We start from the raw sequence: 22495 nt of genomic DNA on the forward strand, positions 1-22495 counted from the left end.
TGAAAGGCACATGAAATGAATAAACTACAGTATAACTTGCCCTACATGTAAACTATAATGAATTTTTAAATAATGCACAAATGTCTAATTCAAATACTGTACATACAGTTCTGTATATAATTAAGTATATATAAAGTGGAGAGTAAGCGCAGACATAAAATGGTTAACATTCAATTACCTTTAATAGAAGGCTAACATTTAAGCAGGTTATTGTCAGTACCATACTTACCTGTATTATACTTACTGTACCTGTACTTACCTTACTACAGTACAGCAGAGTACTGTATCTTAAAACATGCCGGTGGCATTCCCATTACACTCTAAAAGAACTGGCAAAACGCTGCTAATATGGTCTATGTAGTTGTTGCATCTTTGTACAGTCAGTATGTCGTTCCTGAAACTCATAATTCCTTGTATTAATTCCTCCTTTTTGGATGGTTAAACAACCTTTCTTATATGATCCTTCAGCTCATGCCATACCAGTTCGATGGGGGTTAAAATCTGGTGATCTGGAATAGGAGGGGGGTAAAAAATGGTGAATTAGTTGAACAGATACAAACAGTTTAAAACAATGAGAAAAAGTTCATGTACACTGGAGCACTTACTCCGTTGGCGTCTTAACCCAATTGATATTGCTCGCAAGAATATAGGTATAGAGGTGGTATGTTTAGGGTTATTGTCCTGGAAGAACCGGTGACCATCAGATGGGAAATCATGCCTAATGTATTCAACAATACGGTGTAAAAAGACTTTGTCCATGATTCTTAGAACAACAGAAGAAAAAATTATGTTAAAACTGAACATTAGGGTACAGAATACACTACAGTTGTACTGTATAGTGCATAAGGCTAGAGCATGTGACTATGTACTTTATTTTACCCTCAAATATGATGATGCATCCTGGTCCATGTCTAGAGATCGCACCCCACACATGCATCTTCACTGGATACTTGGGACGCGGCTTCAGAGATAGTCGTCCTTTTTTGTGGAATGCAAAAGTGGCAAATCTCTCGAGCTACATTTGTCTTGTCAGAAAAGATGACATCCTGAAAAGTCTCGTCACTTTCAATCCATGCTTGGTCCACTCTTTTTACCTTGTTGGCATCCGTTATCATTGGATACGCTCTGTTAAGACAAGGAAGAATTTTACAGGTACAATAAAACCACACTTTTACCAGTATAACACTTTACCTGTACTGTCCTAACTAAGGCACAGAAATTACAGTATCAACCCCTTTCTGTCACTCTATTCTGTCACTTTGCATACTATAGTATTGCATTACACTATACTTTATTACAGTAAGACACTTACTTGACACGTCCATATTTCCATCCCAATTGTCATCTCATCACACTGATCCTGGTCTCAGATGCTGTGATATTGTGGGCTGTTCTCTAGAACAGTCTTGGCTCTTGCTGCACAGCGCTCATAATTAGCCTTGCTGATTTCGTCCACCAGATGCTTTGCCGTCCTACAGTTTAAAGGAAAAGAGAAGAATTTGAGTACTAAAAGCAGAAAGAGAAAAAAAAACATTTTATATTTTCTTCTCAAAGTATGGTAGTACAGGAATTGTTTGGGTCTAAAAAAATTGCAAAGAAAACATGTAAACAAAAACATGATTTTTGATATGCAAGAAGCTTTTTGAGTAATACAGTAATTGCAGAAAGAAACCAAAAATATTTACTCTGTTGTGACTGGGGGACTCCACTTTACACTTTTTGCCTGACCATGGGCATGATAACTGACAGTGCTTTGTGCTAAATCGAGGACCGAACTAAGTAACCAGCTTGATCTGTAAAATTCTGTGTCCTTTCTTGTACATGTCCTGTACTCTCATGCTGAGATCCTTTGAAATAACTATCTTCGGCATCGCTGCTTTAGAAAATAAAATCAAGCACAGCAGAGGAATGAATATTCAATGTATATTCAATGTGCATTGATTCAACAGAAGTGATAGTGTATTTATATTGTAATGGACCTCGCTCAACAGGTTAAGTACTGTATACGCCCACTTTTAACACCTGCAGCTTGTGTCCATGCCCACCAAAAAAATTATATAGGGACACAGTGCCTAAATGGTGACGTAAATTGCATAGCCTCCCACACTCTGATCTCTATCGGAACGAGCTCTTGAACAGACACTGTATTATGCATTCTTCCATCTGCTTCCATGGGTCAACCCCGATTCTACAGATTCAGGAACCTCCTTTCCACGAGAAACCGAAAGTCGGAAGCTGTTTCCAAGCCAAAGCCAAAGGTGCCTAGAGAAAAGGTTCAGAAGGCTCCCAAGGTAAAGGACCCTGGCTCTTATTATGTGAAGAAGAAAATGACCAAAATCCACAAGGATCAACTTTTTTGGATGGGCACCAGAAGTGCCCCTGCCCCTGCATCCACCGAAGCAGAATCGGACGTCCCTGACTTTTCACTGCCATCGCCCACTGCCACCGATTCCAAAACATCCGCCTGCTCTGACCCTTTGTCCACAGATGCTCGTCTGGAAACCCCCAGCTCACCTGCTCCAGCATCCATCCACGCTGATGCTCGTCCAGAAACCCCTAGCTCACCTGCTCCAGCACCCATACACGCCTATGCTTGTCTGGAAACCCCCAGCTCACCTAGGGCTCTTGCACCCAGCCACAACGATGTAAGGCCAGAAGCCCCCAGCTCACCTCATCCAGCACCCAGCAACGAAGATGTTCATCCGGGTGACACAGCACTCCTTGCACCAGATCCAGCTCGGTCGCCCGCCTGCTGGATGTTTTCAGTGGTATCGAAATCACTGACAACTCAACAGAGCCATATAGGGAACGAATGGAGGCCAAGATGGATCGTCTTTTGGAGACCATGGTGAATATGGATAGGTGCATGGGTATTCGTCTGGATAAGATTGAGAGGAACATCGTGGTGCTCTATTCTTCCTTGGAGTCCCTTCCCTTGTATGTCTAGAGCAGGAGGGTGGCCTGGAGTAATACCAGGTCAGATCTGCTGGTCTACATCAGAAACATTCCCAGTTCATCTTTAAACACCACACCTGTACAGTTCTTCCAGCAAACTGAAGGAAAACATTATGGAGGAAGTGAAGTGCCATTTTAAAGCTACCAGTCTTCTTATGAAAACCGTGAGAGACAGCATGAATAGCCTTTTGAGGCATACAAGGGCTCCTCCCTGGAGGTCTATTGACTTGTTTGATGACTACTAATTATAAATGTATTTACAAATAAAGATGCGCCACCAATGTTTTTAATCTTAAAAGAAAACATTTGATTTTTTTAAATTATTTCATTGTTTAATGCTTATTTTCTGTTTTGCAGATCTGGATCTGGGCAAAGAAAACGTGCTGGAACCCCTCCCCCCCCCCTCCTGGTGCAGGAAACTCTCCCAGCAATACTGCCAGGTAAGGCACATACAGTGCGCAAATCCATGCATGCCATGTCCCTTCACCCCAAACCCCCCAAAACCTAAGATACTTTAAAACCTCTAGTCCTACTGTAAAGTGCAGTAGTACGTGCCATGCTTTGTCTCCTCCAACCCACCTCAAAAAATATGTGTGTTTGTGACGGTAAGGGAGTACCCCGGCCATTAATAAAGGTATTTGGCCCGGCTGGAGGCCCCTGAGTCATATTGGGAAAATGTAGATTGTCAGCTCTGCAGCCCAGTAATGGCAATAACACTGTGCATTCAATAAACACGTATGTGTGTCTCCCACATACATAAGGTGGCGAGAATCATGTTGTGTCTAACTATGAAATGTATTACTGTAGCAGTGTTTCCCTGTAACCGCGCAAAGAAAAAATGGTTTTAAAACCCAGCAGACCGCAGAACAGCGAACGGATTTTAGCTAGCTCCTGCTAGGAAGGGACCAGCGCGCTGAGATTTGCTGTGAGCGCTGGTCAGGTAAAATTATTTAAAAGGTTATAGCGCAATTTTGGTAAAGGTATATAAAAAAATTATGAATAAAAGCCCCCAAGGTTTAGATTTTTATTAAAGTAATGGTCAGGGGAAGTAATTCAGTACCGTATGGATAAAAATCCATTTGCATAGGAAACAGAGGGAGCTACTCCGCCCTCTAAGCTTTAAAGGACAAGTTCAAAGGCAGTCCAGGATAGGGAGGTGTTAACCATGTGTTAGCAAGAATATGGAGGTGTTAAACCTTTTGTTACCAAGGAAGAGAATTTCAAAACCACCCTGGCAGGTGGCTGCTCTGCTCAGACTGAGCGGCACCGGGTAGAGGGGACGGGCCTCATATGCTAAGCGGCCAAGGTGCAAAGTTGGCACATGCCCAGATAAGACTGAGAGGCCCCTGAGATGTACCGGCAAGTCTGTGATAGGGTTAAGGAATTATTCCCACGGAGAGTATTGGCTGCATGGGTTAAGTATAGGCCTGTTTAGTGCATAAAAAACCCTGCAGCACATCAGGAAGCAGTTCCATCTAAGTTCCATCATGTAACAAGAGTCATCATGCTGTAAGAGTTTCACACCATCTAAGGAGTCATGCAAGAAACATCTAAGTTTCAAGATTTTAAAGTTTCATCACGAAAGAAGCAGCTCCAGCGGAGTAAACAGCAGCGGCAAGGTGCGCTGCTGACCGAGGACTGTTTCAGGCTCTTTTAACGAGCAACTCCCACTCATGGGAAATTGCTCCTAGAGACTTTGTTTTGGCAACATTTCGTTTTGGGAACATTTTATTTCGTTTGACCCAGTTCCAGTAAGTGTATTTTTTCGTTGTAATTGTAAATCAAACTGTGAATGTTCATTCTGTAAATAAATCGCAATTTATTTTATCTCTTGCTTTGCTCAATAAAAGGATCCGGGTATTAAGGTGTTAAAAGCGCTGGTCTCCCGTGACAGCCTTCTTCATTTTATTTTATTACTCTTATAGAGCACTCGATTACAGATTGCGCTATTCTATTTTATTTATTTTTTGGCAAAATCTTTAAAAGTTGTGTTAACCTCTTCACTATTCACCTGATCTTGAGGAGTTTAAGTTCCGAAATCTAGAGATTCCTTCTCTCTCCTTTGCCTGCGCTTGTTGCCGATACACACTGCGGATTCTGCAATCCGTTGACAATTTGTAGAATCCAATCAGCGGATTCAGAAATCCGTTGGTGGATTTTTAAGTTTCCGCCAACGAGTTGCTGATTACGCCAATTGGATTCTACAAATCCATCCACGTGTTGTATCCATTTTGGGGGGGAAAATGCGAGAAAATCCAGGAAACGGATTTGGGCAGATTCACCCATTTCTATGTACATGTCTCAATTGTGTACTTCCACTGTGTGTCAGGAGGGGGCGGCAAATGCAGAAGAAATGTATGTTGTTTCCTTCTATTGTTACTGTTCAGTAATATGAGTCTGTTGCTTTCTCCTGTCCTTCTCTTTGGTCTGGAATTCTGTGGGGGATAGACCACATTTAGAGGAACAAGCTTTGTTGTTCTGGATCAGTATTCGTCAACCAGCCCCTTACATACATTTTTTGTATTAATACTTTGAATGTATTTTTATGTGGATATGGAATTGGGAAGATAAGGCCCTCCAACAATTGAGTATCAAATATAAAACAAATACTATGAATATGAGTATTTCAACCAAAGCACAGTGTAAGCTAATGCACTTGCAGATAACCCTGCTCATGCTTATTAAAAGGAACATGCAAGTGGGGCGCGGCAGTTGCAGTGGCCCTGCGCTCTTCCCCAATGCCTTTAAATTAAATGCTGGGGGAACGCGTGAGGCCTCTGTAACTTGACTTACCATGTCTCCGGCGACACCTCGCCACGGCAACGCGGCATTTAATGATGCTGTGGGGTCCCGTGATCCCGCAGCATCATTGACGCCGGAGACATGGTAAGGAGGGGGGAGCGAGAAGGGGGGCAGTGCAGACAGGGGGCGCAGAGGGAAAAGTTTGCCCACCCCTGTTCTACATCATACTGCCTGGACAGGCACCTCTACAGACATCTTCCAGCAGGCCACCTCTGCGGATCAGGCCAGATTAGGTTTGCCGACAGGGGGCCCGGGCACCTTTACTCACCAGGCCCGGGACAGGAGTCCCAGCTGTCCCCCACGTGTCTCCTGGCTGCAAAACTGGAGCAAAAAAACGGCACCAGATTCACTAAAGAAGATGGTCCCATAGGAAACAATGGATTGTTTTGCTCTGGTACATTCGGTGCATTTATTGTGCTACAATTGCGCCCTGGTTTTGCAGCTTGGATACTTTGATACATAATCCCCCCCAGCAAACTTCCAGTGCTGGAAGGTGCTGATAGAAGAGCACTGATTCATAAATATAGGACTTAGTACTTTATAGATCCTTAATATTTCTAGAATGTACATTTTCACTAGCTCCAGTAAGTGGCACGTGAGACCCTTTGAAGTAAAGGCTTTAAGATTAGGTTGCCAGCACTTCTGCCAGCATCAAGGCGGAAATCATTTGGATTCAGCTTCCAGAGCCCTATTGCTGCAACAGTGGCCCTTCATTCTGAAAAATCTCACCTTCCCTATACCTACCACTTGCTCCCAGAAGAAACATGGAGTACGTTGATGACACCCCCCATGACCCCAACGTAATCCTCCATCATGGTAACCACTCCCATCTCCCCCCCCCCATGTAACCCACACACCGCCTATGTCAATCTCTGCTCCCTGTTACTCTCTCCCCTCCATGCCACTCTCTCCCTTTCGTGTTGGGGTAATGTATTCTGTGTTGCTATTGCTCCTGCATTAATTAAATATGACTCTACTAAGAATTATTGAATTTGCAGATTTTTCTTTAATTCAGTATTCTAGGCGGTTTAATTTATTTGTTCATTTTTTACTGTTTGGTTTGATTTGTTGTTGTTCAAACTTCTAGACTCTATATTATATTGGTCCTATAGTAAAGCAGATTCGATGTAAGTTGAGACTAACATTAGAGTTATTCATAGATGAAATTATAGTGTACAGGGCTTTCAAAACCTCATAGGTTTCTTTTCAAGTGTATGCTTGAAGAAGAATCCTCATCCATCACGTCTCAATACTTGCTAACTTTATGGGGGTTTATAGTTTTCACCTGGCCTCCCAGCACTGAAACTGCTCCACCGTTGTTTTTCATGACCTCATTTGTTGAATAGACCAGATTTAACATGGTCACCTACAATTTCAGTACGGCCATCAGGGTGATATGACTTTCTGGTGAAGCAGCACTTGAGTACCTCATTTCCAAGGGGCTAATGCTAGGTATCTCACTTTCCTTTTCCTATGTTCTTTATGAGGTAAGAACTTCTGCAAATAGACTAATGGCCCATCGGATTAACACAGGGGGGGGTCCCTGGCAGTTCCATTCAAACTGAATGAGACTGCCAATGACCCCCGCTGTGTTAATCCGATGGGCCATTAGTCTATTTGCAGAAATGTCACAGAAATGTTGCAGCATTACTGGGGTATAGCCCCAGATTTTCAAAGGCAAGTGTTGGAATACTCGTTGCTGCATCTGTGGTTGACCTGTCACTTAGCTATGCCACTGAGTGATTGCTCAGCCAACTGTGGAATCCCTTCCCTCCTCTCAGCAAATCTAGTACACTGGAAGAGGGAGGAAGGAGAGTGTTTGGGTGGATGGGTTGAAGCGCTCTGCGTGACAAAACTCCCCGCACCCAGCGGAGGGGGAAAAATCCAGTGCCGTCCGTTTTACCAAGAAACTTTGGAACTATGATTTGCTCATCTAGTATACATTTTACAGAATGCCAACTGGATTTTTTGGGGCTTGGTTACTCATAACCAACAACAGCACAACATTTACCCAAGAAAATATTCCCAATGCATCTACTGGGATGTATGACTTTGATAAATCTGAGCAGAAGTTTTGTGGCACTTTTTGCTCCACGACTTTGATAAACAGCACCCCCATGTAAGAGTAAACAAGAATAATATTTCCCCAATCCCTTCTGGTCTATCCCTCAAGAGTCAAACAAAAGCCTTTCTGCTTCATTTTGTTTATTTTTATTCCTTTTGCAAAATTATCTGGAACACAAAGACATTCAAAAGATTCTGTATGGATTCTCACAAATTATTATTTTCTGCTTTACAGAACAGTCACAAATAAGTTAAACCATTTATATATTTATAGATATGTGTGTATGTATATATATATATATGTATAAAAAACAACAGCAAAAGAAAGAACTGTCACATCATAACACTGATTCAACTATGTCAAAGGTCAGTCATCCACAGCTACATTTTTTTTCTCTCTCTCTTAACTCCATGACTGCCAGAGAGATGCAGAGATTTGCACGATCCTGGCAGCCAAGTGGTTAAGTAGACGATTGATTTAAAGGTGTTTTCCCACCGTCTGTTTATAAAAAGTTAAAACATGCCTATTAATGTAGGTAACGTAGGAGGATATTAACTAGTTCAGTACCAGAGGACCGCAGGACCCCCCCCCCCCCCCCGTCACAAAACAAAGAAAAAGTTTACAAAAGAAATGCGTAAGACACAAAATTCACCGAACCCCCGAAAATTATTCTCTGGGAGGGAAACAGAAATAATTTCCCGGGGGCGTTAGGACCGCAAAGACAAGAACAATGCATTCATGGTTTCATACGTTACAAAGATTTTTTTTTCTTTCTTTTTTTTATACACCATTTTTTCTTGTACTATGATTCAACTCTAAAGATTACCATACATAAAATCACATCACATGAGGTTCTCTGAAGGTGGCTTGAAGGAAGAGCTCGCTTCTTGGGAGAAGAGGGAGGTGGACCTCTTGGGAGAGGGGCAGGGTGTTAGGGGCAGGGTGTTAGGGGCAGGGTGTTAGGGGCAGGGTGTTAGGGGCAGGGTGTTAGGGGCAGGGTGTTAGGGGCAGGGTGTTAGGGGCAGGGAATTGTATTGTTATTTTTTTTTTTTATGATAGCTATTTTGTGCTGATGTTGCTGGTGGAGGGGCCAGAATGTAGGGATGTTATGCTTCCGGTTCGTATTCCTGGTAATCATCCTGGAAAAGAAACACAAGTTATGTGGCATGTTGGATGAGTATTGTCTTTTATTACACGTTGCAACAAAACCTTAACGAAGGGCAACATAAAGTAACCAGTTTGGGGACGTATCCAAATGACACAATTTTCTCCATAACAATAGTTTTATTTACATTCATTTGCACTGCCAGCAAATGTATGAAACATTATTTACGCTCCTTGCAGTTTCTTATATCTGACGCTCAACCCTTGAGCGAAGAGGGTAACGCCACCTTAGACCTGGTGGGTGTAAATGACGCAACAAGAAGGGAAAACTGCAACATTGCATTGCCATGTGCAAGCGTTAATTTATCCCTTTGTGTTGTTGTGCCAAGCAACTGCTCCTCTAACTGTTCAAAAAATCACAATTAAATCCTTCACATTGAAAGCAAAAATGACCTAGATATGCTGACACAAAGCATTTCATCTAAGGTCGTTGTAATGTAAATGTGTGACTCCCATTCTTTTCATGAGTAGATCCTGTGAAGATGAACACTATAAACTTTATTATCTTTATATTTGTAATATAAATGGTGTGTTGATCTTTAAACTACTAATGTACATGCACTGTCATGTGAAGATGAAGGTGACTATTCCGCTCCCCGCTACATTTTATATGTAAGCATGGATGGGCAAAAGCAACTTTTCTTTCATATAGTTCTTGCTTTGTGCATTATGCTGGAGTGTAATCAGGGCCGGCCCGTCCATTAGGTGAACCTAGGCGGTCGCCTACGGCGCAAAGGTCCTAGGGGCGCAGCGGCAGTAGAAGACGATGTCAGCAGAGGGAAGATGTTGAGACAGCGGGCAGCGGCTTGGCTGTGGCAGGCGAAGACATCCGATCAGAGCGGGAGCACAGGAGATGGCAGGTGAGGTACGCGCTGTAACACCGGTGTCAGAAGTCCGGCGCCGGAAAATCAGACACCGGTCAACTTCCGGTGTTCACTCGCATACCTCCCCTGCCGTCTCCTGTGCTCCTGCTCCGATCGGATGTCTTCGGCTGTCACAGCCAAGCCACGCCGCCAGCTGTCTCAACGTCTTCCCTCCGCTGACATCGTATTTTACTGCCGCTCCGCTCCCTGACTCCTGTGCCGCTCCCGTTGTGCCACCGCCAAGCATGGTAAGTGAGCGGGGGGGGGGGGGGTGCAAATTGTAAGTTTCACCTAGGGTGCATGAAACCCTTGCACCAGCCCTTAGTGTAGTGTAGGTAGGTTTCAGTTTAGAGATCCCTTTCTCCGCTTCATTTTGATGGTGTGTGCGCATTTAATGGATACGAGTTGCCTGACGTGCTGATTCTTCAGGGTCTATGTATCGATGTAGAGAAAAGTGTGTTTAGCCACATTTTTCTGTTTTGTGGAGTAAAGCTGCGGTATATGTAAGAAGCATTTTGTTCATCAGTGAATGATTGGGGAAGAAAGATTATATGACATCTGATGTATCCTTTGCTGCACTTCAGCTGCTATTTTTTCCAATCTTCTTGGGTTTCAAAAAATCCACCTGGACTGAGGTGAAGGAAAGTTCTTTAGTCAACATATCTTAGTCAAAGGCACGATTCTAGATGAACAAGTTTCTTGCAGTGAAAGAGATCTGGAATAAGTAACTGGGCATTTACTGAATGCTACTAGAGCAGGTGGCCAACTGCAGTCCTCAAGCCCCCCCCCCCCCCCACACACACACACAGGTCAGGATACACAAGGATATCCCTGCTTCAGCACAGGTGGCTCAATTGGCACAGGTGGCTCAATCAGTGACTCGTTGACTGCGCCACTGATTGAGCCACCTGTGCTGAAGCAGGGATATCCTTAAAACCTGACTGGGTGGGTGGAGGGGGGCTTGAGGACTGCAGTTGGCTGCACTTGCACAAGAGGAACCACAATAATAAATAGAAAGCGGTGATTGTAAATAAGTGATGCAGCGTGAGATTTAATCAGTTTCCACCAGGGGGAGAAGCAGCTAATGAAATACGTCAGCGGGTGTTCATGGGCCCTCACTATTTATAGCTGAGCCCTGCAGGTGGCTGGAGATTTCTCTGCTGGGTGTTGCATAGGGACTGTGCTTGTTGATGATTTCAGAAGTCACACCTGGTTTTGTCCCTTGTTGTCTGCATGTCCATTAATTGGCAGTAGGATCAAGTGTAACAGGCTCTTCTAGGAGCCACATCTCAGCTTACACCAATGGCAAAACAGCAAGTGTGTAATAAAACATACTACTCAACAGTGCATCTTTGCACCCACCAGCTGTAAAAGGGTTAACATGAGGAGTTCAACTATGTAATTAAATATGTAAATGTTATTGAGGGTGCACTCTTGGTTACAGTTATTCTAAGAGGCATCATTGGCAACCCTAAGACGCAATTAGTTACTGAAGCCATGCGATCATATTTAAACAATGGCCACAACTTGGTTGGAATGTTCCACTTATGCTTCATTTTCTGTGGGCTTTCTAATCTCACCTTGAAAGGGTATTTTGCATAAAAGAAGAAAGGACTGCGGTCGCATCCACAATAACATTAGTATCATACCACCCAAGGGCAGGTCATGAAAAATGGGAGAAATTGAGAGGCAAACAGCAAGGAAGAGGCAGGCGAGTGATGGTTGATTTGCTACCACGATTCCAGCTCTGAATGAGATGATGTTTCATCTAGTGAATCTGTTATTCAATGTATGCATACGGTACGTGTAATGACTGATCTACAAGAAGCACAAGCTGCACACATGATACATATCTGTAGATGTTCTGTTATGCCTCACATACGTAACAGTGTGTGCTTGTTTGTCACTTGATCTCACCTGAGGGGCCTCTTCATAGCTCTCCCCTTCGGGCTCCAGCAGAGATTCAGCTGCAGGTTCTTCCAACGCCTCTTGAGCCTCCTCTTCCGGCTGTTGAGCACAGAATTACTGTAAGTGTTGATTCTGATCCTTTTCATTTATATAACAATCTATACCCGTGTTTCTGAACCTTCTCTTCAACAAAGAATGCCTATTAACATGAGGCCATTGCTGGGGCTCTCCATAAATGTATCAAACGCGAATTTAATCAAAGTATCTACAGAATGAGCACACTCTCCCTTTCCTCTTTATTTTAGTTGCAATGCTAAATCATTCATATGTCGTATTCTGTGTTCCTGTGGGGAAAGGTCGGCTTAATCTGAGGCATTAAAGGGGCATTGCCTCTTGCCCGTTTTGTTGTTGTTTTGTTTTACTAAATGCAGCCGTTCCTTACATGTAAGGCAATGGAATTATCTAAGACGCCGATCGGTCAGTTCTCCAGTGATCGACTGGCGATGAGCCAGCTTCCCTGGGCACATAATATGGCCGCCTATTTCAAAAGAGGAAGTGTTGTGGCTTTCTAAACAGTGGCTATAGCGACCTAAGGAAGATTAATAGTCAAAATCATTACAAATGGCATAAAGAGTGAACAAAATGCAATATTATCTAATACTACACAACTGTTTTATTTAAAAAATGAAAAAATAAAACACACATAGGATTTAGAATGACATGCAGCTTTAAGTGACATACTTCTGTGTCACTGCAACATTTCACCCCAAAAATATACAAAATACATTACCCTCACCCACAGCCACTAAAGGGTACTGAATTGGTGGATATGTCACAACCAGTGTCTTAGGTTAGAAATTACCTCTTAGTGGTGAACTCTGAGAATGTTACCTGTGGCTATCACTGTAACTTAAGGCAGGGGTGGGTGAGATTATTTTTGGGGGGCGCGGCGGTTACAGGGGCCCTGCACTCTTCAGCGTAAGGCCTCTGTAACTCACTTACCTAAATTGAGACAACTTCAGGCCACGCGTCTCCATGGGAACGCAGCGCCAAATGACGAAGCAGGGTCATGTGACGTGATGTCACATGACCCCCCGGCGTCAATTGACGCCACATTAAAGGTAAGGGGGGTGACACAGGTGGAGAGCAGGCAGGGTGGCGCAGTGCAGAAAATTTGCGCACCCCTGACTTCAGGAATAGGACAGTTCATTCCAAATGAGAACAGATCCAAGCATTAGTCAAAAGGTCCTTCACTGTCAGGGATCAGCAGAGCATTTTAAGCAGTTCTGAGAGGCCCTGTGCCTGCACAAGGATACACTAAACCTTTCCCTTCCATACTGTATGCCTCCCCTTGCAGTGCAGTGCAATTTTTGTTCCCCTGGTAGCAATAGTGTGAATGTGCTAATCATGGCTGGTGAATCCAGCAGTAAAAACTGGAAGCAGCACATCAGCATTTCAATTAACAATCACAGTGTTTATAGATGCCCCAATAAATCTATTTCCAGCTCTTTTTGAGAGAGAGAGTTCTTCTCCCTCCTCACACACCTCCTTCCCCTCTCTAACAATCCTCCCCCCTTGTACACCTCCCCTCCTCTCATACTTCTCCTTCCCACACCTTTTCCCCGCCTTTCTCACACCTAGCCCCCAGTCTGTCATACCTCTTCCGACTTCTTCCCTCCTTACACACTTGTGTCACTCTCTCTCCCCTACTATCCCCTTCCCCTCTCTCACCCTTCTCCCCTTCAAACCTCTTTCCCCTCCCACCTCACGTTTCTCCCCATTCTCAACCCGCCCTCACTCACACCCCCCCTAGAATTTCTCTACCATCTTATACCTCCCCCTCCCTCACACTTCTCCCACCTCTCACTCTTACTTCCACTCCTCCCCTCTCTCTCACTCTGACCCATAATATTCACTCTTCTTGTGCTTCTCTCCCCTCTCTTACACCTCCTCCTGCCCTCTCACACCTCTACCCCCTCACACATCCCCTCTCTAGTGCTTTCCTAGTCTCTTAAACCTCCCCCTTTCTCTTACACCTCCCCCCTCTCCCACACACCTCATACCTTCCCCTCTCCTTCTCCCACACTTTTTCCACCTACCCCTCTCTCACACTCACCCCCCACACCTCCCCAACACTATCCCCTCACACTTCCCCCACTCTCACACCTCTCCCCCAAACTTCTCCTCCACATACACACTTCTTCCCACCCACACACTTCTCCACCCCACACTTCTCCCCTCTTTCACACACTTCTTCCCCCCACACATTTATCCTGCTTGTATTACATCTAGACCCTCTTCTCTTACACTTTTCCACCCTCTCTTGCACCTCCCCACTCTCACTTCTTTCCCCTCCATTTGTTACACTTCTTTTCTCCCTCTTCCCTTACAACAGCCAGAGACCCTCAGCCCAGCCTCCCTTTCCTCCTACTCGGGTGCCATCCCCTAACCTTCCCCAGCAAGATGGGGGCCTCTCTACAAGTGAGAACCCCCCTTAGCACTAGCTCTGCCCATTTATGTGGTGCACAATACTAAGAATTGTGTAGTATGCTTTGTAAGTGCTTGCCGTCTGTCAATCACTCCCAAGTAATGAAAAGTTGCACCTCACAATTGCTCACTAATGCACAATGGATGGAGGTAGCAGTAGGGGAAGGAAAAAATATTATCTGTGTAACCCCCTTGTAAGTGTATGCAGCAGAGATGCACACTACCCCCTGGCTGGCTCCTCTCAATGGTGTGTTCAGGATGTAACATGTTGAGGGGCATGACCTCAGCCAATGACATTGAACTCTGGAGAGGCGGAGTTACAGCAGGGGAGCTTTAAGACTGCTGCTGCAACCCTGAGGGATCTCAGGCAACGTGATGTGATCAAGGAACCAGTTAGTGACATCTCAGCGTGTGCTGGGTGATAAGATTACGGATTAGACCAATAAGTGAAGTCAGCGCTGAGCAGTGGTCTGCCTGATATTGGGAGCTGTGATTTGCTACTGAGGGGATCCTCATCACTACAAGTAAATTGTACTGAAGTCTTTGCGAAGACACAGGCCTGCTACATTAAAACACTGTCTGCAAGAGCTCCAACGGTGTGCCGGCACCTACACACAGGCCGCCTAAGTACATGGGAGGGTGGTAATGAGGAGAGAGATTAGCATACACCTGCGTAGCATCGTGTATGAAGTATATTGTGCATGTTGATGAATGATCCTCCTGTTTGGGGATCATCTGTATATCTAATGTGTTTATTATGGGCTGTGCTATAAATACACTTGTATTATTATTATTATGGTAAGCGAGATAGCATTGGTTGTTAGAGGGGAGTAGGACTTGGGCCCCCATTTTAGCCGCAGATAGACATCAGTCTAAGGAGAGAGAGACACGAGGGGTTACATTGGAGCCACTGTTGAGATTTTTGTAATTGGTGTGATACACACCATACCTTCCTATATATAAATATATCTTACAAGAACATTTGCCCTGTAGCGCCCCCTGTTGGGTATATCCGACATCGCCTCACCATGAGTGCAGTCATTTCAAGTGAGTGGTGAGCATGGGACGGCCGTGATCATAACAAAACATTGATCCTAATGATCCCAAACACAGCCGGTGATGTGGCTATTAACAGGGTGCTGGGAGCCACACCTACGTAGGGAAGGGCCCAAATAAAGGGGAAAATGCTGTGTTCTAATACCAAGACTGCATTTGTATGGTGTATGTGGGATGAAGACATTGATCCTGCTCGGGTAACTAACTGTATAGCAGGCCTGGGGGACAATGAAATGTGGGCATTATTTGTCATAACCCTGCCGGTGACCTTAGCAACAGAGTTAGCAACACTATAGTAGATAAAGTCCGAGAGTTTTTACCTAAGGAGGGAGCCAGAATGGAGGAAATTTGTAATGAAATGTACCCTGCTGCACCCACTTCCTCTATGGACAATGAATGCCCTCACCTCACCAGAGGCACTCACTACTGCCATGGGGAAACTAGTAGCAAAATCCATGCAGTCATGGTATTATTATTGTAGAAGATTACAAATTTTGAGAGCTGGGTAGAACAGGCCACTACAGGATTGGGGGGATTGGACTAGGATAAAAAGGTCCGGATCGTGGAAAGCCTAAAGGGACTCGTGCTAGTGATAGTGAGAGCTGTTAGAGAAGCAAAAGAGGTCAGTACCCCTAGTCAGTACCTACGTGCCCTAGAAAACACGCTTGGTACCAACGAGAGTGGAAGATAACTATAGTATATTTCAGTTTAGGGGAATGTATCAGCAGACGAGAGAGAAACTGTCGGAATTACTACATAGGTTGGAGGTGGTTCTGAAGAGAGTCATAAGGAAAAAGGGTGTTGCCCCTGAATGGGTTGACCACACCTGAGTGGAGCAATTCATACGAAGGGTACCCACAGGGATGTGATGACACTTTATCTGCGACTCCGTAAATGGAAAGAATCACCCCCTACATTTTTAGAGGTTCTTTGAGAGATAAGAGATGAGGAGGAGCAGATGGCGCTTCGTCCGGTCGCCGGAAGGCCCACCAAGACCGTGGCAATGGATGAGGGACTGCTACAAGTTCATAACCCCGACTTACATACTGTAGCGAGGAGTGGACGGGTTCTGATAGGCCAGGAGAATCCTCATCCTCAGGAGGGGTGCCGAAACTAATGGCCATCATGCAGATGGAATAAGTACCCACTAAGGACAATCAAGAGGACCACCAGGGACCACTAGGAAGGAGATGGACTCTAGATGGGGAGGAACACCTGGAGAACAGCCGACCAAAAGAACAGTGGGCCCGAAGTGTGGAGAAGAAGGACATTATGCCGTACACTGAAGAAAGAGATCGAATCTACCACAGGTCATCAAGCAGTGAATTTATTCCCGATCTAACCTAATAAACGAAAACGGACCCAGTGAAGAAGGGTGAAGAAGACCGCTGCGGATGGTGTGGAGGACCACGGCGACATCGTGGGAGCAGCAGCAGGCATCCTGGTGGCGGTGGCAGCAGAGGACGTCATTGTTGAGCCGGTGGGAGCAGCAGAACACATCCTATCACAGTTGATACCGGTGGGAGCCAGGGAACATGTGACCAGAGAATGAGCATTACTATTGGACAGCCAGCTCCTCGGCTGTCCAATAGTAACGCTCGTGCTTCGGTCACATGTTCCCCGGCTCCCACCGGCGTCAGCTGTGAAAGGATGTGTTCAACAATGCTCAACAATGACATCCTCTGCTGCCATTGATACAGGATGTCTGCTGCTGCTCCCACGATGTCGCCGTGGTCTTCCTCACCCTCTGCCACCAGCTGCAGGTAATTCAATGCTACGCGGCTGTGTACCGGGTGCCCGGTCCGGCAACATTTCTATTTCCCCCCGGGTATGCAGTACCCGGTATCCATCAATTAAGAGTACTCGGTACAACAGTAATCCACAAGCTTTCCTGACCATAGACCAATGAGCCATTACAGTCACCAAGGTTTTATGGGACACATACTTTGTTCACTATGAATCCATTTTGACCAGGGATGGGATTGCGAGAATTGTTACTTCTATGTGAAGTAAAGAAATCCCGAAATAAGCTGTATCACCCACAGGGGGATTCGTAACCTGAGAGATTTAATAGGACACTATTAAACATGATGGGCACAATGAATAACGGGACAAAAACAGTGGAATAAACATGTGTACCACCTAGTGCATGCATACAATTGTACCTGTAATGAAACTACGAGTACTCTCCATATTACTTGATGTTTGGAAGCCCTACCACCAATGGACATGTGTTCCGGAGTGGCTGCAGATGGTACATCTCCTACGACATACATGCAATATGTGCAAAGCTCAAAGAGCAGTTGCAAGAGATGTATAAGCTGGCTATTACTGCAGTTGATTACCAACCAGGTAAATAAAGGCTGGTATGATTAAAAAAAAAGTGCATGGACAGAGTTATTAGGAACCTGGGTATACCTGGCAAGCATAAAATAGCCAATCGATGGAAGTCAGAGCATTATATTATAGTGGAGAAGCGAAAGGGGTTGCCAGCATACCGAGTGAAACCAGAAAAGGGACCTGAATCAGAGAAGAACTTACATAGAAATCAATAGGTCAGCTTGTAAGGTGTCCCAAAAGGAAGGAGGCACAGAGGGCAGAAGAAGTGACAGGCTAAACAGAGGACAGGATCCAGCCCGTGTTCCCCAAAAATCATGCACAAATGAGGGTGATGAGGAACTCAATGAGGATGAGCAGTATAAGGAAGAACGAATGTTAGGCCACCTGTCTGATATCCTGGACTCTGAAGAGAAAATCATCTACGAGGGGTCTACCCAAGGCTGCCGGCAAGGTCACAGGACATAGAAAGAGATACTATCCCTGAGTTGGACCCAAAATCTGAGGAATTGATCCCTTTGAATCCAATAGAGTGGGGTGATGAAATTTAGGATGAGCAAGGTGTAGGCAGTTGTGAGCAGCACCCTAGTGTAGGACCACCAGATCAAGTGTCACCTGTACCATGTGGGTCCAATGAGAGGCAAGGCAAAATATCACTGGAGCCACAGGTGTACTCACCATGCCTCAGAAGGGTGACCGGACCCCCAATGAGACTGACCTATGATTTTCCTGGGGTGTCCACAGAAATCCCAGTGGTTAGTGTAGCTAAATGGGTGATTCCCATGACACTGGAGCTAGGTGAACCTGGGAGGTGTGGTACAATGTGGTGTACTAATGCTGATAATATGATAATATGTACCTAGAGGATGCATTTGTTAGATTAGCATTGTTATACAAAGGTAATCCTGATAAGGTTGATGGTGACAAACGTTTTCAGCAGGGGGAGGATGTAACCCCCTTGTAAGTGTATGCAGCTGAGACGCACACTGCCCCCTCCCTGCCTGACTCCTCTCCATCGTGTGCTCAGGATGTGACTTGTTGAGAGACATGGCCTCAGCCAATGACATTGGACTCTGGATAGGAGGGTTTTCAGGAGGGGATTACGGGGCAATTCGAGGTGATCAAGGAACTAGTTCGTGAGCAAGACATCTTGGCATGTGCTGGGTGATAAGATCATGGATTGGTCCAATAAATGAAGTCAGCACTGAGCAGTGGTCTGACTGATACCTGGAGGTGTGAATAGCTACTGAAGGGATCCTTGTCACTACAAAGGTAGGGTACCGAAGTCTTTGCTAAGACACAGGCCTGCTACATTAAAACACTGTCTGCAAGAGTGCCAATGGTGTACTGTCACCCACATACAGGCCCCTTAAGTACAAGGCTGGGTGGTAATGGGGAGAGACATTGGAATACACCTGTGCAGCGTCTTCTATGATGTATATTGTGTATGTTGATGAATGATCCTCCCGTTTGGGCATCATCTGCATATCTAATGTGTTTATTACGAGCTGTGCTATAAATACACTGGTGTTGTTTACATCCCGGTGTGTGTTTCCATTGTCTGACCTATGGCCACATGCTCAGTAAGCGAGATAGTACTGGTGGATAGAGAGGAGTAGGCCCCCACATTAGCAGATAGACGTCAGTCCAAGGAGAGAGATGAGGTGTTACACCTGGTTATGCTGTGCATTGGCTGCAGGCGCTGCACAGGTTGTCTGAACCGGTAAGTATTCTAATAACTGGTTGTGGAGAATCTGTGCAAACCGACTGTACAGTGCATCATTGCTTGTTGTAGGATTTTTCAACATTATAAATCATAAAATCAATTAGGTGACAGTAATACATTACTGTTTTTTCTGCATCTTTAAGCTAGAGTTTGATAAAACGCGTGAAAATCCCAAACTCTTTCATGGATCCCAGGCACACAACTACCAGGACACAGGGGTTAATAAACAAGAATATTAGAAAGCTTATCATGGGCACTCAGGTAGTCCAGATCGTGGGCTCGCCGGAACAAAGAAGGCTAGAGTGAGGACCTTCAACGTCCACAGCGTGTTGCCTCAAAATAGCCCACAAAGTTCCAGGTCACCGGGGTCTCCGATCACCAAGACTAACCCCACGATTCTCTGGTACTCTGATCAGCTCCAGCAGCGTCTTTAACACATATCACAGATTTCACACACTAAAGATTCCCTTCAGGAGCTCTCCGGTACCCAGATCTGGCTCACGAGCACACAGCTCCATGGATCAGATCCGACTACTGCTGTGCGTCTCTGCTTGAAACTGTAAACTGTATCTAACAAAACTCTCCTCTACCAAATCTCTTGAAGTCCTAATCGACTAGGGCATTTTATAGCCCTCGATTCCCATATGAAAACATGGAAGATGGGGTGTAGACCAATCAGTAGAGTCCCTTTAAATGGCTGGCCAATCAGGATAGAGCTCGGTAGAAAAAAAGGACCACAGGAGAGGGTGGAGTTACTAAACATGGCCCTATGGCAAGGATCCAGAGAGGCGGGAGAACAATACTCTGGCTAGAGTGCGAGTCCTTTCAGCAGGCAGCCAATCTCCTCCCAAAACCCAACAATGCCCCAGACAAGTTAATCTACTCAATATATACACACAATAGGTAATATACTCAACATACCAAATACAGTTTAACATGAGTAATGTCTTTATCCTTAAAACAGGAATACGGAATTTAACCCTTTACAGAGGTATGGTCAGAAGCAGCAGACTGGGCTTGACATTTATTATATGGCAGTCTGACCGCCTCTTTCATCACACCTTCCTCAAGATGGGAGCCCTGTTACTGGTTCCGATGGGCTGGACACATAGTCCTGTTTAGCCTGCCCCATGTCATCCTGGTAGGGTAATCTGTCAGCCAGATCACATTGCGGGGGAGCCGCTTTCTGGTCAAGTCCAACAGGGTCTTAACTGCCGTGCTGAGCTGGACCTCGGCCATGCCAATCTGGCCCTTTGTGGGTTGGAGGGTCAGCCCAGCCTTCGGGATCCTACCCAGTACAGCAGCCAAACGTCTCAGGTAGTCATCCCAAGAAGCACCACACATGGCGAACACATTTATTAGGGCATATGCTACCCTCTACTCCCCAATACATGAGAGTGCTGTGGCCTCAGGGTAACTGGCACCCGCAAGCTCATTCAGCAGCTCGTCCTTGCGTGGCATAGGGTACTTATCAGTGAATACAAACTGTCAAGTTCCCCTCCACAGTCGGTCAAGGCCACTGGGCTCTCTCTCCTTGTACAGCAGACCTCAACTCCAGAGAAGACACTCTGTCCCTCACTCGGTGGCAGGATCGGTGGCATGCTACCGCATCCCTTCCAAGCTTGGGTCAGACTGCTGAGTCTTCTGGAGTGTGCAGCTTTGCTTAGTGCCCTCATCCAGGTCACACAGATAAGGCTTAGGATATCAGTAATGTCAGGATCCCCTCGTCTTTCCTCACCAGTCTCCATAAATATGTCTGGCCTGCGATCTGGCTATGAGCAGGAAACGTCTTAGTTAACAAGCAGCGGGTAAGCTGTAGCCTCCTGGCTGGCAGGAGCCCGAGTTTGGCTTCAGATGACTGCAGGAGCATAATCACACTCCATCCCCCCAGGTGATTGCCTAACAAAACAGTGTTGGGGAGTCCATCCATGTCTTCCACCTAACTGGCCATGAGGACATCCATATGTCGGCTGGGGATAATGTTCTTCTGGAAAATCAACTCGGGTTGCACCAGGGTCAGAGTTGCCCTGGTATCGAGCAAACTCACCACCGGCGTAGTGCCCATGGTCACTGGTCGGATACGGATCAGGCAATTATCTCCACCAACATGCCCACCGTAGTTATGAGATGCTCTGCTGCATCACTCTCTGGAATGTGGTGCACTGTCTCGATCTCCTCCGGAGGGTTGGTTGCTTGCTACTGCATCTCACCATGCAGCTACAGGCAGCATTCCCACACAAGCAACAGGGCTCAGGTTAGTGGCCCGTGGCCCGGGGTTGCTGATTGGGTTGTCTCCGGGCAGTCTGCTCACGTGTCACAACCGCCCACATTGGTATCACATGTTCGTGTCAGGACTCTGTGAGATGGCTTGGGGAGCTGAGGTTGAATCAGGAGGTTGGCTACGATCAGGTTTGCTCTCCTGGTCAGCTACTATACCTCCTGTCCCTAGGTTTGGGTCAATCGGCAGGTTCCTCTTCTGAATATGTGTGTGGGGGTGGGGGGAGGGGGCACCACATAATCATCCATCATCTCTGTGTCTTGTGGGGCAGTTGCAGGCTTGCGGTCCATGACCCACTCTCTCACCTCTGGGGGGCATCGCTGCAGGAATTGCTCCCTCAGGAAAAGATTCTGGACTTCCCCCATGGTGGTTGCCTGGCTGCAGGCAATCCTTCGCCTCCTACTGTATAATGCAAGAGCTGAGACACCAACTCTATGTGCGTGTCCTGGGAACCTTGTTGTAGGGACCAGAAATGTAGGTGGTAGGACTCGGGTGGGATTGCATTTCTGGCGAACAGTATCCGCTTCACCACTTCATAGTCTCCCTCCTCAAGGGCTGATACAGTGGCTAAGTGAGTAAAGACACTGACTGCCTTTACTCACAACAATCACACTGAGTTTGAAGCAGGGGAATCTGGTTCAAATCTGGGATAATACTTGCGAATAAACTGTTCGTTTACACTTCTACGCGTTTCGTTAGTCAAACTAACTTCATCAGGACTAACGAAACGCGTAGAAGTGTAAACAAACAGTTTATTGGCAAGTATTATCCCCCAGCTTACTACTGTGACTTGTCCGGTTAAGCTTCAGCTTTGGAACTGAGCCAGCGCGGGTTGGTCGTGGTTCACGGCAAAA

At 45.7% G+C, this 22495-nt stretch overlaps 1 protein-coding gene across 2 annotated transcripts in view; it reads right to left on the minus strand.

Moving 5' to 3' along the window:
- Nucleotides 1-8806: 8806 nt before the first annotated feature.
- SNCB (synuclein beta) overlaps nucleotides 8807-22495 on the minus strand; it is a 46749-nt gene continuing 33060 nt past the window's right edge. For both annotated transcript variants that reach the window (XM_075600786.1, XM_075600785.1), the window contains 2 exons: nucleotides 11767-11856; nucleotides 8807-8961 (listed from right to left, as the gene is read on the minus strand). In XM_075600786.1, the coding sequence (XP_075456901.1) occupies nucleotides 8929-8961; nucleotides 11767-11856 (123 nt within the window). In that variant the 3' untranslated portion in view covers nucleotides 8807-8928. The remainder of the gene's footprint in view (nucleotides 8962-11766; nucleotides 11857-22495) is intronic.

The sequence above is a fragment of the Ascaphus truei genome, chromosome 5, assembly GCF_040206685.1.
Source record: "Ascaphus truei isolate aAscTru1 chromosome 5, aAscTru1.hap1, whole genome shotgun sequence".
Classification (NCBI taxonomy): domain Eukaryota; kingdom Metazoa; phylum Chordata; class Amphibia; order Anura; family Ascaphidae; genus Ascaphus; species Ascaphus truei.